Source organism: Venturia canescens, chromosome 2, assembly GCF_019457755.1.
Source record: "Venturia canescens isolate UGA chromosome 2, ASM1945775v1, whole genome shotgun sequence".
Taxonomy (NCBI): Eukaryota; Metazoa; Arthropoda; class Insecta; order Hymenoptera; family Ichneumonidae; genus Venturia; species Venturia canescens.
Window position 1 is genome coordinate 27,319,190 of NC_057422.1, and position 18,509 is coordinate 27,337,698.

The 18,509-nt window shown below is 35.6% G+C and overlaps 1 protein-coding gene across 3 annotated transcripts in view; it reads right to left on the reverse strand.

Annotated features, from left to right (window-relative positions):
* Mtmr6 (Myotubularin related protein 6) overlaps window positions 1-18,509 on the reverse strand; it is an 83,847-nt gene that overhangs the window by 59,199 nt on the left and 6,139 nt on the right. For 2 of the 3 annotated variants that reach the window (XM_043411903.1, XM_043411905.1), the window contains exons 9-10: window positions 5,547-5,687; window positions 5,013-5,409 (exon numbers count right to left, since the gene is read on the reverse strand). In XM_043411903.1, coding sequence (XP_043267838.1) covers window positions 5,013-5,409; window positions 5,547-5,687 — 538 coding nt within the window. Of the gene's footprint in view, window positions 1-5,012; window positions 5,410-5,546; window positions 5,688-10,107; window positions 10,222-18,509 lie in introns of all 3 variants that reach the window. The other variant, XM_043411904.1, reaches the window with a different exon arrangement.

The following is an 18,509-nucleotide window of genomic DNA, read 5'->3' on the forward strand; positions in this document are numbered from 1 at the left end:
TGCGTGTAACGCTGTTCGCACCGAGTCAAAATGATGCAACGCTAGTAACGACGTGTTGCTTGGCCATCAGTGCATGTAACGCTGTTTGCGACGGGTCAGAATGACCCATTAGAACTATACATGTTTTACTTGCCTACTAGTCGGAGTAACGCTGTTCGCACCAAGTCGAAACGACCCACTGGCAGTAACAACGTGTTACTGGACTACCTGTAAGTGTAGTCCATCTTTTCCAACATCATAAAAATTAATGAAAATATATACGAATTCAGCACATCAAATTACATAAAAATCATGCATGATAAAGGTAAAAACAAATTTTTAGTGGTCAAAAATGCGTTTTGTTACTTACTCAATATTGTTAAGGTGTATATGCTAAAATAACTCTGCATTTAAATTGACCGCATCAAATTACATAAAAATCATGCATGATATAGGTCGAAAAAAATTTGTTTGACTCAAAAATGCCATTATTTTACAATTTTAGCGGTTTTTCACAATTTACTCCAAATTGGTGGATGTAGGTGCTGAACTGGCTCCGAATTCTGATTCAGCGGATCAAATTACATGAAAATCATGCGTTATATAGGTCAAGAAAGATGTTCGAATACCCAAAAATGCGATTATTTGGGATTTTTAGTAGTTTTTTGCAATTTACATAAAATTGGTGGGTGTAGGCGCTGAACTGGCCCCAAATTCTGATTCAGCGCGTCAAAATACATAGAATTACATGGGTCTAGTCAAAAGTACTGACCACTTTTTTTTGTATGCCGGTGTTATCATTGGTAATCATCAAAATTCAACGTTATTTAGAATTGTTCATTGAATCGAATACGAAAGTCTGCCAATTTCGCCAATTGAATTGCTTTATGAATTCCTCGAAGCTCGCCCCGTTCGAGATTTCATTAGGTAATGAATCGGAAAATAGTCAATATTACGAGCTATTTATTTTTAATTTGAAACGCTTAGAGTGGCCGAAAGTATAAAAAAAATCCATCGACGTAACATTGAGATTCTACAGGTTTGCTTTGCTGCTACGCTATGATTCGCGGATAAGGAACCAGAACCAATTCGGGAGAGATTTTTCTTTTGCTTCAGATAATGTCAGTGATAATGGATTATCGTCTTTTTCTAGCGCCGTACAATTCTTCGAAAAGCCAAAACATCTGCCGAAAAATGTTGAAGCTTAGTCAGATTTATCTTTATTAAACAATAGAGAAGAAAAAATAAAGTTGGCAAAAAATCACGAGTGGAATACGTTTCGACAAATGTTTACATATTATATTACGTTTACATATTCTAGTTGAAAATAATAATAATAATCGCATTCAAGACGTGTACTTGTCCACGCACAGGTAGTCCAGTAACACGTTGCAACTGCCATCGGGTCATTTTTTCCTGGTACGAACAACGTTACACCGACTGGTAGCCGAGTAACACGTCATTACGACCATTGGGTCAGTTTGATCCACGGTAAAAACCCTTACTTAAAAAATGTACTGCAATGTCTGATACAAATTTGATACCATTGCTAAATGCAATGTGATGAGTAAAAAAAATTTTTCACTTTACAAAATTCATAGTTAATGAGTGATAGAATTTTTTTCCATTACAAAATTCAAAGTAATGAGTGATGGAATTTTTTTCCATTATAAAATGCAAAGTAATGAGTGATGGAATTTTTTTTCATTACAAAATTCAAAGTAATGAGTAATGGAATTTTTTTTCCATTACAAAGTTTAAAGTAATAAGTGATGGATTTCATTTCCATTACAAATTCAAAAAGTAATGAGTGATACTTTTTCATTACAAATTTTGCAACCCTGCTTCTCCGTGTTATTTAAATGGAAAATAGAAAATCACGATGAGCGACCTCTAAAAAATTTTTTTTTTAATTCAAATTTCGTCAGGCATCTTTTTTCCCCTCACTGCAAAAATTGAAACACAAGCTTTGAAAAAATAAAAATAGTCGATTTTTTTGAACTACCGTAATATATGCACTGTACCCTAGGATTTCAGGTTGAATTTTTTTTTTTTAAATTCGCGACCTGGTTCGATTCCAAATCACTAAAAAAGATACCACCAAAAAGCTGTGGTCAGTGGGATAATGGAAAATGGTGTCTATAAGTCCGAATCGTTTCAAAAAAAGGCATTTTATACGTAGGTCACTAGGTAAGTCCTGTTATTCAGCTTCATTATTACAAGTTATCTGTTTATTTTAATTTATTACAATTTTCAACGTCAGCTGTCTCGTAAACAATGTTACGAAGAAATGAACCGTATATTGGGTGATACAGCACCATCTTTCAGGACTGTCGAGCGATGGTATAAACAGTTTGAAAGAGGTGCGTTTGACTTAGAAGACGATTCGCGTCCGGGCCGGCCGAGTGAAGTGACTACTACCGAAACAGCGGCAGCTGTTGAAAAACTGATTAAAGAAAGCCGCAGAATCACATACAAGCAAATTGAGGAAACATTTCTGCATGGGCTGTAAATAAAATTTTACATGACTATTTGCAGGTACGCAAAGTTTGTACACTTTTTGTTCCACACAAACTGACTGACGAACAAAGAAACTGTCGAGTAAATTGGTGCAAAAAGATGCATACTAAATTTAAATCAGGACGTTCTTCTGAGGTTTCTGCAATTGTAACGGAAACGTGGTTATATTATTATGATGTTCCAACGAAATCTAAAAGTCGCGTATGGGTTTTTGAAAATGAAGACTATCCAACCATGCCTAAGCAGTCACGTTCAGTCAAAAAAAAATGATCGTAGTTTTTTTTGGTCGTCGCGGCATAATCAAAACAATTTCATTAGATACACAACGCACTGTTACTGCAGAATGGTATATTCAATCATGTCTGATCCCGCTAATGAGTACGCTTAAAGAATTGCGACCAAAGCGTCAACTGCACACTTGGCTGCTGAATCATGACTTGGCTTGCTCAACGCACACTTGGCATGCTCATCGCACTAGGCAAACTGTGGAATTTCTGGCGTCTTCCGGTATTGGACTCTTAGATCACCCGCCCTACAGTCCTACAGTCCCGACCAAGCGTCCTGCAATTTCGCACTCTTCCCGTACGTAAAGAACCAACTAAAAGGGCGCAAGTTTTATTCAGATGAAGAGATTTTGGTTGCTTGGGAAGAATGTGGTGCTTCGATCCCAGAAGAGAAGTGGAATCTCTGGTTTGATAACTGGTTTGAGCGTATGAATAAGTGCGTGTTAAGTGACGGTATTTTGAAAAACAATAAAATTTTATAGTAAAACGACAAGGCCTACCGAGTGACCTACGTATTGACACATTATTATATAACATTTATATAACATATTATTATATATGTTTTTCTGCTGTGGCCAGTTACCTATCATTTTATTCCAATCTTTCTTCCTATTATAGTCTCTGCGGCATAGGGTCTAACTATTACACTACCTTGGGAAAGCCCTTCTCGTTCCGGATATCGTATCTCCTGGTACAACGTCCAGCTAGCACGATAGTCTTTCTGATATTTTATAAGTTCCCTCCTCATAGTCCAAGCCACCTTAATTACAAATTCTATCCTCAAATATTAATCTCCTTAAATAATCTTAAATCTTTTATAACTTTCATATGAAATGCCGACATAGAACACTCGATAGTTCTGGAATAGCATCTTATTGCGAATTATTCATCAAAAAGTCTTTAGGCATTATACGTTCGACTATCTATTGACAAACAAGTTCTCAAAACAAATCTTTTATTTCGTGTCTCTCAACATAGCGTCTGACTATCACGTTAAAAAGAAATTCCTCAGAATTCACATCAAAACACCGATGACAACAAATGAAACAATGATGACAACAAAGTACATCGAGCTCCGTATTTAAACAGAGCAAAGACATCCTCTTGAGGTTGCTTCTCAGATACATCACTTTCATTATTCTCGATAAGCTGACATAAGTCAATGAAACAAAATTATTTTGTTTCATTGACGCTGAAAAAAGGCTATTATTGAGCAATGGATCCCGGAAACGACAGACATAAATTCAGTAATGGCATATAACAGTACCGTTTTTCCTCCAGGTTATGAAGAAAATATCAAAGAAATGATCTAGAAATTTTAGAAAATATGATTCTCTCCACGAATAGAAAAACGATAGAAAAATTGTCTATTATCGAAATTCAGAAGCAGAGAATAAAAAATCATCTGATGATTAACTCCTGGGCATACGAGAAAATAATGCATCGCAGACAGAGATAATTAGTTGTAACAATTAGAGGTGGACGCATGACGTGCTTACTTCTTAGAATTGAACAATACGCATAACGTAGTTTCAATTTTCAACGACTATATGTTACATAAATACTTAAATGGTTGTTCTTAATGACGATTGACAAGAGTTTCAAATACACTGGGAGGGCTCGACGTGATTTGTAGATAGAAAAATAATAGCAGCCAAAGATAAAGCAAACACAAATTCGATTGAAGTAAAAACGATGACCGGACTTGTCAACACCCTTTCCCACTTTTTACTGACCCCAGATTTTTCGTAGTGTCTTTTTTAGTGATTTTGAATCGAACCAGAGGGGCGGGGGGGAATTTGAAAAAAAATTCAACCCCGAATAAGAATCACCCTTTATACCCATTTGACCAATTACCAAAATAGGCCTGACTTTTTTTTACTATACCAGTTAACCGGTTAAAACTAATTTCTACGACTCGATTAAAAAAGATTTTTTTTATTTTCACAAAATATATAGCCGTAATCATTCGAATTATGAACGCTGTTATTTTAATTTTAGATCTAGTAGTATAGAATTTAGAATAAAGATATCTAAATTTTCCAATCTTTCATTACTATCAGAAGCATTTACTTTCAATATTTGAAAAACGTACTCTCAATGGCTTTTTACGATCTTGACTTCAACTTGTTTGATAAACTTAAAAATCTCGATAAGTTATATCAAGCCTGCATCATTTGAATTTTATTGTAAATAGATAATGAGACAATTTCATTTTGTGAAATTCACCTTTTTACTAAAAACGTCAAACATCGTTGAGCAAATGCATTCATCGATTTTTCTCGATGATTTCCATTCTAGGGCAACACTCTTCAATTCGCTCTCCAATTGTTCAATCATCATACTATCCTTCACTATTGTTTCATCATTCCTTTGGTCCTCGATGGTTTTATTTGGCGAATGATCATTATCGATGGTATAGTCATAATTATACTGGTCTTGGGTACTCTTGCTTCGCGACGTTTTCACGTCGATTAAGTTTCTCAGAGAATCAACATGCTTCAGAAGCAATTTGACGTGATCTTCCAAAGAGAAAGAGTGGTCATGAGTAGTTAGTAAAACGTCTTGCCAAGTTTCACGAGGATGAACACCACTCTCGAATCTAAAGTAGAGGCCTCGCCAGAGACTATCAATGGGGGTAAGCATTTAGAAAAAAATGTATATTAGTACATTTAAAAAATGAAAACGTACAAACAAGAATCAATGAATATAATAACACTTGCTCAAATAATATTAAATAGATACTTATTTTTTAAAACTTACGTTATACTCTGCGGCGAGAGTTTCGGTTGCAAAACTTTATTGCTATCATCTTTGTAACGATTACACGCGTACAGAGGATTGATGTACTCGTTGATGTGTTTCGCTACACCGCTCCAAAGAGAATCTGTTCTCTCGGATAATCTAGAATCCCATTGGAAAAAATGCACATTAACAATGGCAGTGAAGAACTCTTTGTAATGTGAAGTTTTTATCGTTGTTTTCAGATGTATTATTTTATTGGCTAAGATTTTAATGCTTGTGAATCCAATTTTGAATTCTAACGGAATACTACTTGAATCAGACAAATACCGACCGCGATGAGGGTATGATCGGTTTTGAACTATAAATATATCGAAAACTCGCTGCTATGTGAGAAAATTAGCTTATTTCAGGTCCAAAGCTCCATTCCGATATTTTTTGTGAAGTCCCACAAACAGATATAATATATACGGAGTATCCGCAGTACCGCTAGTGAATATGAAATTGTACCCCTAGAAATATGGTTCTACTCTTGTTTCAGAGTGAAATCATTTGTCTCTATTTTTTGCGCCAAAGGTAATTAGTTTAATTTCAAAGAAAAGTTAAACTTTAAGTCCACGAGTAAGAGTAAATCAACCAATCTTGAGTATAATAACGCCTATATAATAATAATGCACAGAATTTACCGTGATTTTCTATGGCTTCTTACCAAAATATGGAAATTGGCCATTCTCTATAACGAGGGAGATAGTCAATAAAGATGAAAAGAAGGAAATATCGCAACTACAGAAACGTGAATAAAATGTTTCATACATTGTATAGTTTGTTGAATTCAAAATTTGTCATGCTTTCTACACCCAGAGTACCACAAAATGTTCGAGGGAGACGCGAGGTCCCCTAGTAGTCTAGTCACCTTTAGCCATATTGTCTATTCAAGAAGTGCAGATATTAGACAATTTTTTAATAGGTTGTTTGGACCTATGAGAACATAGCCTCGAGTTTTTGTAAAAATCCAATATGCAATTCAGCAATGAGAATTGGTTGAAAATTGAAAAGCTGGTTTTTATAAATAAATACTTTTGGAACGCGTCCTATCGAAAAAAGTTTCCAATAAAAATTGTTCATCATTACGTCTTCTGTGAAAAAAGTCCTAACCAGAAATGTGCTAGCATTGCTAATTAGGCGGTTAATTGCAAATGAAGAAAAATATTCACTATTTGTTTTTACGATTGCAATCAATTGTTTCTCAAAATAGCAGTTTAAAGTTCATCATTGTAATGAATGAAACATTACCGGAGGGAATATTTATTTATGATACCCTTTCTCATTCATAATGAAATAATTTTCAAGCATTGATATATGTAAAATTTGTAGAAATAATGATCATGGGTTTGCTATGAGGCAAACATAATTTTTAAGGGTACCATCGAGTTCACGAGAAAAAAACACGTGAAATAAAAAAAAATTAATCTACGGTCATTTTTATGGATCAAATTTGTCAGCTTAACCGCCCGCGCAGTACAACGGAGTGAGGGCGCCCTCTCATCATATTACATATTCGACTTTTATTTTTAATTGTTCGCTTTTCGAAAATGCATTGAATACTGTAGGAATATGAGAGTAATGGCATTACGTATGTACTGATATGAGAATAAAGCAATATCAAGAGAAAGAGGATAAGAAGGAACGATCAAAAAATAAGAGAGAATCAGCCATCTTGATCGAACACTTATATCATGAACATGTTGCGCTTATAATTAATCAACAAAATAAAAATCAAAAATATATCGTCTCTCAGTATTTAATTATTAAACTTATGAAAATACTCTATAATAGTGCTAAAATTTTTTAGATACCTTTGTAACTTTAGTCAGAATTGCTATTTGTTGATAAAAAAAAAAAATCGGAAGACGTCAAAATACAGTATTTATTTTAAACAAGAACAATTTTCCATATCGCTTGTGCACAATGACTCGAAGCTCTTCGATTTTTTTGTACGCTGTAAGCCTTCATCGAAAAATTCTATTGAATGCTAAAGGTTTTTCAATGATTACAGATTGTTGCTAAACTATATCTCGCAGTTCGATAAATCTTACACCATTCTCTAGGGGTTCGGTTCCCCTCCATCATATATGAACTTCCAACCGATATTTTGATAAACAATTGTTTGAGGTTACAAAAACGAAAATTAATTGCGTATTTCTCATATTTTTATAGAACCTTTTTTATAGAAGACGTCATGATGAACAACTTTTATTTGAAACTTTTTTCGATAGAACACATTCCAAAAGTATAAACTGAAAAAAAGGTTTTTCATATTTCAATAGTATTTTATTACTAAAATGCAACTTTGATTTTTACGGAAACTTAGGGCTATATTCCTACAGGTCCAAACATCCGATAAAAAAATTGCCTGACCTCTACAGTTCATAAATAGAGCTGATGTCAAGATGATTGGACTATACGGCGAAGTTGGGAAAGTGTAATTCGTCTTTTCAAAGATAAAAACTATTGAGACCTCTGATCATCGTATCATAACTCTCTAGAAAAAAATCACACAAAAACCACAACAATTGTTTTGGTGCTATCACCATTTCAAGTTGAATCGATGAGAGATTTTTTTTCATAAACTGTAAAAATAAAATTTTTCGTTTCATGAACAAACTTCTTTGTCATTTTTCGTAGAGGATTACTTCCTCTGTTAAAAAGTGTTACACTTATTGTAATTTTTAAATTTTTCATAAAATCACTTAATTTTATTGTTTCATGCGTGGTTTTCATATCATTCGTGTAACGCTACTGAACTCAGAACTCACACACGCTTTACTGAGATGTATATTTTCCATGAACTGGCAATAAGAAAAAGAGAGAAGAGAAAATATACGCGCACAATTTCTATCACTTGCCCCTATTCGCTCTGTGCACGTACACATACTACTTTGAAAGTGAGCGTGTGTATGTGTTGTAACGATGTTTTTTTTTATATCGTCCCAAAAGGACGAGAAAAAGGCGAAAGTACGCTGGAGTCCCTCCCGTCTAACACCCCGGCCACACAGCGATCTCGTAGAGTCGGTTAGGTTAAGATTTCTCCGCATTTATAATACAAACGACCGGGAATGTTATTTTGTTCCATGCTATGAGCGATAGCGATGGATGGAGTCTTTTGAGAAGCGGGAGGAGCGAGAACGATTGTCAGAGTCTTTCGAGATTCGAGAGGGGAAATTGGAAAAGGGAAGTTAGCAATCTCACGTCTACATACTTCGAGCAGAGCTCGTACACTCATCGATTCTTGCCCAGTGAGATTTGCAAGTCAGGGAAGACCACGAGAACAGAGCAAGGATTTAGGAGAGCTACGATATCTTCGTTTTCCATCGTTGGTTTCGTCTCTCCGTCGCTGAGCGAAGTTCAAATCAGGGGAAAAACATCGAAAACTTCTATTCTCCCGCCGTCAAGAAACAACATCGTTCTTTTATAATCCCGATATATCGTGGGCTTTTGGATCATAAAAAGGGAAAGGTCAATTATCGTCGGAAATATTAAGTTGCAAGCTAGGGGTACGAAGAGAGAAATTCCCACCGTAAGAAGAATTTAAACCGGTGACAACTAACGACCCTGTCTCACGCTTGCACGCTTACTTCGTATTACGACGAACCTGTCGGTCATTTTCAGAAGTATTGAGAGCCAAGGGGGGAAGGGAGAAGCAGTTACGCTGCCCTGTGGATTGTCGTTAGATTTTCGCTGGGTGTTCGACTGGACGGACGACAAAAATTAAGGACGCTGTAAGTTCCTCTCCTCTCGCTTTTCGAACTCGGTTAGTGAGCTCGGGGTTTCCTGATTATTATTGTCACTATCGTTCGGTTAATTGAATAAAGATAAATTGAATATTGGATCCCGAAATAATATATTCGGTCGCGGTCACCGATTGCCTCAAAGTGTGCTTCCTTTGATTGAAACCTTGAATTTTGTCACGCGTGTTCTCGGCTCCCGGGTTATTGTAGGTCGTGAAAATATTCCGGACAGAATTTCGCATCGTGGCCGTTAGCGGAGATCTCCCTCGTGTCGTGAAAGTAATTAATGAGAATTTTCGGGAACACTTGGGTGCGGGAAGGTCGTAGAACAGGTTGTAAAAGAGTGAATGAACGGTTGTGTGCGGTCAAGAAAATCAAATTCGCGTATTTCAATATTAGTCCGGCCTGGACACCGACTAGCGGGTTCGCGGTCATTTCGAAGCGAGGAACATCATCATTATCTTAGATATCTCGTCCACGAGTAGTCCCGGGACGATATAAAAGAAACGGGCTCGTTTTAGAGTGTACAGCGTGTAGGTCTTGACCGAAAGAGTGTGAGCGTCGCGTGCGTACATGCTCCACGGTTTTCTCGTTCTCGCAGTAAACTTTCGTGAATTTTCCCGCGTAAAACCCATATTGTCACGTTAAATTTGATAACTAAAAATATTATCCCGTATCGAGAAAATAAATAGTTGTTAATCAAATAATTGTTAATAAATAACTGTTAAATAAAGGCTGGCATTTTATAGTTACAAGTTTCTTTCGTGCTCGAATTCTTTTCTTTTGAGAATTACCTCGTCCTTTCTCGCTGAAATAGCTGGTCACCGTTTTCTATCTTTCTCTCTCGAGTCGCATGAGCGACTGGCACCCAATAAAATAATAAATCGAGACGAGAAAAAGATGGCAAACTTTTGTGGTTTTAAGGCAAATTAGAAAAATTGGTCACAGTGTATAATTCTGTATGTCTCCAAAAACGCAGGAGCCCCCTTTATGGTGGCGCTGGCAGTATGTATGAATACACTAATACTATTAGTGCAGTAGTATTATATTTTTGGCTCCGCCCACACGCTTGGAGTGAATAGGGCTTTTATCAACGTTCGTATAACGCAGGCTAACTAACTAGTACTGCCTAAATGAAAGAAAGAGAAAGCGAAAATGTGCGTGCCCACCACTCTCTCTTGCTCCTACCCTGCTTGTAGGTCAGGGCTCACGACTAAATGTAAGAGTGGGGACCTTAAGAGGCCTACACTGTGTATAAGGTATTTCTGTCTCTACCAACGTATATTTCCCTCTCAATTTTCGCTCACCTCGCCCAATCAGACGAGCCCATGGCGATGAGTGTGAGAGAAACCGAAAATGTACATGCGTATGTGCAATCATACTTTTCGTGGTACTTCCATTTTTACTGTTTTAATATTTTTTTTTACTACTCAAAAATTACCCAATATATACGCATATATAGGGGTCATTCCATACCAAACCAACCAATCCGTGATCCCGACCATTTTTGATTTTGCTGAAAATTTTCTATTATTTTATACCTACTGAAAGAAGTCGTTCCTAATTTTTTTAGATTTTTTCCCCAACTCATCTGTTCACAATGGCTTTTTCAAAATTTCGTACAATTTTTTTGTGAACGCCCGTAGCTTCTTCAATAACAGAGATATCGAAATAGAATAGTAGGTCATTTTTTTCGTCTTGAGTTGTAGTTTTATGAAAAAAATACAAAAAAAATAATAAAATGAATTTTTATAATTTTTTTTTAGTTTTTAACCAAAAATATTTTTTTTTCAAACTTGGACCGTTTTGATTTTTTTCAAAAATTCACCACATTTTCATAGACTTTTTTTACACATGTAGAAAAATTTTTAGCTTGTGATATTCATAACTTGGTACTTTTTTTTCTATTTTCTACCACGTGTCAAGCGGAAAAGCGTATTTCCTCCTTGAATGGACACCGCAGTAGAGTGATTTGATTCAAAATTATTCCAATCGTATATATTAACCGGATTGAACACATTTAAATCGTTACGTATACTACCGGGGCAAAGTTTCCGAACAAAAATCCAGAAAAGTTAAATGAAATTTTAACAGGGAAATAAACAATCGTTTTTTATTTTTAATTCATTAGAATTTCATCACATTATTGTCTAAAATTTTTTTAACCTGGAATATTTATTCTCGGCGTTGATCCGGTTTTTTTTTGTGAACTCTGGAGACGTGCTAGAATATCTAAAGTAAAAGAAGATTCATTTTTATATTTGAATTTTTCATTGATAAATATCTTGAAACCCTTACTGATAAAATCTTGGAAAAACGTCTGATAAAATTTTAATGAATTGGAAAAGGACAAAAACAAATTTCTTTTTCTGTCAAAATTTCATAAAAAGAACCTCATCGTTTTCGAGTTACGACTTTCGATGTACTAGAGGTTTTACTTAAAAAATAATGAAGGAAGAAATTTCTAAAAAAAAATATTTAAAAAATTCCTATACCTAAAACAATTACAAACGCAACTTTTTTTATTTTTGGAATATTCTGTAAAACTCAATAGTTTTGGTGGTACGGGACAGTTTAGAAAATTTGTCTTCTTTTTGTAAAAACGTGATAATTCTGCAAAAAATGATTGCAATAAATTTTTCCAATTACAAAATTGAAGCTAAGAACCTTCGAAGACTCGTTCGCAGAATTGAGGACAAAAAAATTTAATCTAGAAAGGGAATAAAAAGGGTAAAAAAACGGACGTTTTTGAAATGACGTAATAACCACAAAAAAGGTCGTAGACGTAGAGACAATAAAAAAAAAACAAAAATGAAGCGGAATATCTCTTCTCTATTACTTGCGTTGTCCATTCAAGGGGGAAAAACGCTTTATTGCTTGACACGAGGTAAAAAATAGAAAATGAAGTAACAAGTTATGAATTTCACAAGCTAAAAATTTTTCTGCATGTGTAAAAAGGTCCATTAAAACGTGGTGAATTTTTTGAAAAAAATCAAAACGGTCTAAGTTTGAAAAAAAAATATTTCTGGTTAAAAACTAAAAAAAAAAGTATAAAAATTCATTTTGTTATTTTTTTCATAAAACTACAACTTAAGACGAAAAAAATGACCTACTATTCTATTTCGATATCTCTATTATTGAAGAAGTTACGGGCGTTCACAAAAAGTTGTACGAAATTTTGAAAAATTTATTGTGATCAGATGAGTTGGGGAAACAATTTAATAAAATTTGGAAGGACTTCTTTCAGTAGTTACAAAATAATAGAAAATTTTCAGCAAAATCAAAAATAGTCGGGGTCACGGATTGGTCGGGTTGGTATGGAATGACCCATAGATATACAGAATGCCTGTTCGAAATTTTAGTCGTTCTAACTTCTGATCCCCACTCGTTTCTTGCATACCTGCTCCTTTTCATTAAGGTAGCTCGGGCGTGGCACATGCCCCCAATGGGAGATAGCCATTCAGGAAGAGAAGAAGAAGGTAACTCGGGTCGGTTAGAGCGTTACGTTACAATACGGAAAACATATTGAGGCGGAAGAACGCGGACGGCTGCCTAACAGGCGTCCGCCTAGACAGGCGAAGTGACGTGACGTTACAAAATACAGATGAACCGTACAAACAGACGAACACGGACAGAGCCCCCAGTCAGAAGAGATATCATCTCAGTTCCTGACTGGGGGAGGACAGTAAGAAGGTGGTGGTTTAGTGGATAGGCCTATTTTTTTTGGGAGTTCTACATACCCCCGTAGTTCGCAAGACTAGTAGGCATCTGTAAAAAAGATTTCACAACTCCTTGTAAAAAAAAACAAATAAAAATGTCGCTACTGATTGTTTAAACAAATTATTTGAATTATTTAAACAATTGTTCTATAAAATAAATCAAGTTGTTGAAATTATTTAAAATTTATTTTAATCGAATTTTGTGCAAAATTATTCCACTATTTTCCCGCTTGTCAGATCACAATTCTGGAAAAAACTTCAATTTCAATTTTTCATCATACTTTCTCCATATCATCATATCACATAAATTTTTGAAACAAACAGTGAAACAAACATCAGCAATAAATTATTTCTCGTAATCAATAATTTTGAAAAAATTTATTTTTTGTCATTTGTTTAAAATTTGTTCAAACAAATTGTCTAGACAAATTATAACTATGTTGTTCTGACGTACTTTTCCACGTAGATCTCGATTCTGGAAACAATTTTGAAAAATTTTGATTTTCTGTTAAAGATTGTTCAAACACTTTCGTACTACCAATCATATAATTGAGAATATGAATCGATATGAATGAAAGCAATGCTCGATGCTATCTCGTAAGGCGAGAAGTTTGGTGATATCATCACCAGCACTTGAGATGCCTGAGGACACTTCGCCTCGCTTAGGGAGTACAATGGGGCCTTATGTCCAAGGGCAAGGGATTCGGGTCTCAACGCGAAGGGCTGGGGCAGATTTGGACAAGACGCGGAGTGGAACACACCACTCCACTACAACGTGCTAATATCATTATGCAATAGTTCTGTTGATAGAATAAAGTCGGACACTTAATCAATTAACTTGTCTAAGATTTCTTACATGAAATAATACGAAATCATTGTCGATTTAGTTTCAATAAATAATGGAACATTGAAAAATAGCTAATTTACTAAATAAAAATCATGATCTCTCGAAGTTTTTGGATTTCCATACCCAAATCCATACTAGGGGGTTTTTGAGGCTACTGATTACGAATTCGAATTCGAAATTTTTTAATTCAAAATGGTAACTTCAATATGACAGACCACAAGTGAAAAAAAATCGTTAATTGAAAGTGAAAGTGCGCGTACTCGTAGGTTTTCGGGGTAACTGACAACGAATTTGCATTCGAAATGTCGAAATTTCAAAAGGCGAATTCCATATGGCGATAAACAAATTTTTAAAACGAAAAAAATCGTTTAGTGAAAGTGTAAGTGAGTACTCAGGGGATATCGAAGTCGCTGATAGCGAATCAGTGCTAAATATTTTTTAATCATAAATAAGCTATTAAAAATCCTAAAAATAGTGAATTTAACACAGCGACTAGCATTCAAAAAACAATGCTGACCGAGTGGAGTGTATTATTCAGGATCATTATTATATTGATCCTGAGCCATATTGAATTCACCATTCGGAATTTCAACATTTTGAATGCAGATTCGTTGTCAGCTACCCCGAAAACCCCTTTCTCAGTTACCTTACTCAGAGCAAACGCTGTCCTCAAACACTCATCCTGATCCTAGAAAACATTATAACTCACTTATCCTTAATTTGTCTGGATCCCTGGGATATTGGAAGGGTTCGGCGACGGTCGAATTCCGTAACGGACAGTAAATAACCTAACCTTGCGAATGCACCGGACATTAGACAGATTCGGCGACGTTTCGATCCCGTAGTCTGGGTTTCGCATTCCTAACCTAACCTTTATTTTTTCAACTTTTTATGCTTAACGAGAATCAAGGAAGATTTTTCTTGTAAATAATATTGGATTTTTGTAAATTTTGCAAATTTTTCTTGTGCATAAGTTTTAAATTTAAAATTGAAAACAAACTAGCATGAGTCAGATTTTATTGTAATTTCGGTAAATTTTTGATAATTTAAAAGGACACGGTACGATTTCAAGGTTATAGTGCGACGATTGATCAAATAAAAATCTTTTCTTATATAAATTCAAAAACACTTTGGGATTATCAAATCTTTTCGAATTTTGATTTTGAAACGAGCGATTATAAAACTAGCGTAAAACACGTAATAAAAAAATCAATTTAATTCAAAACTTCGAGCGAAACATAATTTTCGTTAACCGGCGAATGCGATCGCGGATTTCTGAACAAAAATAAAAAGAAACAAATTGTCGCGCAAAAATCGCTTTAAATGGAATGATTTTCTTTTATTTAACCTCAGAGGGCCGAGATTGAGAAGTTCAAATTGCCATTGAAAAGTGCCCAAATTAGTGTCTGGTATCACAGATTAACTATATACAAAGTTCATATCACAGGGCGAGCTGATATATCGGCTTTCCGGTCCTCTAGAGGTAATGAAGGAACGACTACTCCTGTCAAGTAAAAAAAACAGCTTAAGGTCGATGGGTGAATATTCGCTATCCAAGATTACGCGATGATATTTTTGGTAGGCAAAAATGAATACGTACTGGATAGATTTGCAAAATTTCGACGCTATTTACCGTGTAGTTTAGCAGCAAATTAATTATTGAATATTAACCTTTCTCTAACACCTATCACTCCGGCATATGAAAGCCGTACACACATGAAAAGTTATTGAATTTTTTCGTTTGTTATATCCAAGATTTTGCAAAAAAAAATCGATCGTTGTATTTTGTGGATATTCAAGAATACATGAGTATTTTAGTTTTTTAACATTACCGTTGAAAATCAACTGAAATATGAAAAAACATCTCATGAGAAGTCATTCAGATTACACGACAAATGGATCAGTAACGTTTGACAACGCTGCATTCAATATACGTTCACATGTGACGTCAGTTCTACCTTTTGGTCATATTTTGTCGTTCGCCACGTTTTCTTGTAAATTTTTATAAAACGACGATTTTTATCCCAGTAAACTTTTTGATCATTCATTTTTTCATTTTCTTCCACTACAATACTACTTTGGACAGTAAACTCACTTCATAACCTATAAAGTTTGTAAACAAAACTGACAGCGTGACATCAACAGCAGCGGCAGCTGCTGCACCACGCTAGTCAAAATGAACTCTTCAAACGTTTTTTTCGTAATAGAAATGTATAAAAATGTTGGTTCGTTCCCAATTATATTTCTAAAATAATAAAATTATTGTTTTCAAGCAAGTTTCGTCTTTTGAAATTTTCGAAAAATATAGTTACTGCAAAAATCACGTAGCCGTCACCCATCCACCTTAAATTAAAATTATTCACAATTAGTTTGATTCATGTTGAATATTCAATTATGACGGCTTATAGTATGTCGTGCTCTTGATAAATGATTTATTTAATAAAGATAAAATGAATAATTCAATTCTCAACGACTTGGGAGTTTCATCAACTGTTAGGCTGATTCGAGTTTTCAAGACCGTCACGGTGATGCATTTTGCATTTTCCCATTAACTTTCGTGAGACTGTTCATTTCCTAGCCATGTCCTTCGAAATAGGACATGACTTAATCAAAAGCCAATGAAATTTCTTATACCGTGCACAAATGGTGTTTTCAAACAGGTCTATTTGCGTCCAAAATCGAATTTTTAATCATTAAAATATTTTTATTTATATTACGCTCTAAAATCGAGTCCGGCACACTACTACGAATGCGAGCGAGATAAGAGGAAACAGGCTTTGTGCGCCTCTTTCTGTCTCTCTCTCTCTCGGTTGTTGGCGCGGAAATAGAGGGAATAGGCGCGTTCAGTGGACTGAATGACGCGACGCAAAGGGATGTTCTTTCTTTGTTATTAAACGGGCGTATGTTCCGCTTATTTGTAGTAACTTACGCCCGACTGATCCCAATAAAGCACAGTATCCCGAACATCCCGAATTTCAAGATTCACTGAACGGATTTACGTGTAACAAAGACTAATTGAAGCTGAAAAATCAGCCAAAAATAATTACACCGTATATAATTGCAACGGTTCATCTGTCGGAATGATTTGAAAAATGCTGTGAGGTTATAAATCGGCATATTCAGGTATATAAGAGTGAAGCAGGGCTCGCGCTGGCTTTTCTTTTACACGCTGGTTTTTCTTTTAATACTTAGTGTTGAACCGCTACCGCCCTGGCTGATCGCGATACCGTATGATATCGTATCGTTTGATACATTTTTAACCGAAATATTTCGGTATCGATACCGATTTAACCGAATACGGTATATATCCCAATTTGATTCTATTTGGTATCGATACCGAAACTTCACGGTATGACTGCCGATTTGGAACCCACGCAGCATCGGTATCGATACCGAAACTTTTCGGTATGACAACTGATTCGGAACCCACCTTTAGTATCGATACCAAAACTTTTCGGTATAACAACCGATTCGGAACCCACGCAGATTCAATATCGATACGAAACAGAATCGATATAAATCCTGATTCGGAACCCAAGCAAAAACCATCGTTGTTGCATTTAAAAGTCGAAAAAAACCAGATCATCTGAGAGAGCCTCGAACCCGGGACCCTCGGAGTTCGAGTATGGTGCGCCATCCACTACGCCACCAAATATCTTATATCCAAGGACTAACGGAACTCATATATAAACCGTGATTCATAATTTATATATGAGTCTAGTTGTTTCTTGAATACAAGTTGTCTGGTAGCGTAGTGGATAGCGCACTTGACTCAAACTCCGATGGCCGCGTGTTCGAGTCTTCCTCAAATGATTCGGTTTTTTCCAAATTTCGTGGAAAAAGTAGTCCTACCGAAAAGTTTCAGTATCGATACTGAAGCTGCGCGGGTACCGAATTAGTAGTCATACCGAATCTGTTCGGTATCAATACCGAAGTTGCGTGGGTTCCGTATCTGTAGTCATACCGAAGTTTCGGAAAAAAACGTACCAAACGATACCGATAACGGATACCGAAATTTTATGGTATCGTGATCAGCCAGGGCGCGTCTCTTGATTTCAGTGATGATCAGTAGGAAGTTATTGCAATTTGTCTTGTCAAGCTTGTCTTGATTAAGTAATCATGAAGCCATACTCCGGTTCGCATATTAATCCCCGAGTATGAAGAGAGTTACCAAGTGTAGGCAATAAAAAAATGCGAAAAACCGTTTCTTTAAAGATGATGGAATGATTGTCCTAATCGGTTGAAATGAAAATTCTTATAATCATTTTGTGCCTTCTACGCTTGAAACTTAGAACCTTCTAAATACTTAACCTATTAATGCGTAAAATGACAATTTAAACTGTTGGCCAACTTTTCGATACTATTGAAAAGTACTTTTTTTTCCCCACCGACGTGTAAAGTTCGCAACGATTCCCTCTGTAGAGTAAAAAAAGTAAAAACTTCGCCCTCTTGGGAAAACATACAAAAGTCGCGCTGCGCATGCGCAACACAGCCAGCGGTAACAGTTCACTGTCCGTGGCGACTTGTCAGCTGATGTTTGGTGCGTGAATTTCATAACCTATTTTATTTTTTCAATTCGTTGTATTTTTTTGTGTTTGAGGAACCAAGTAGTAATGAACTGATCCCTTGT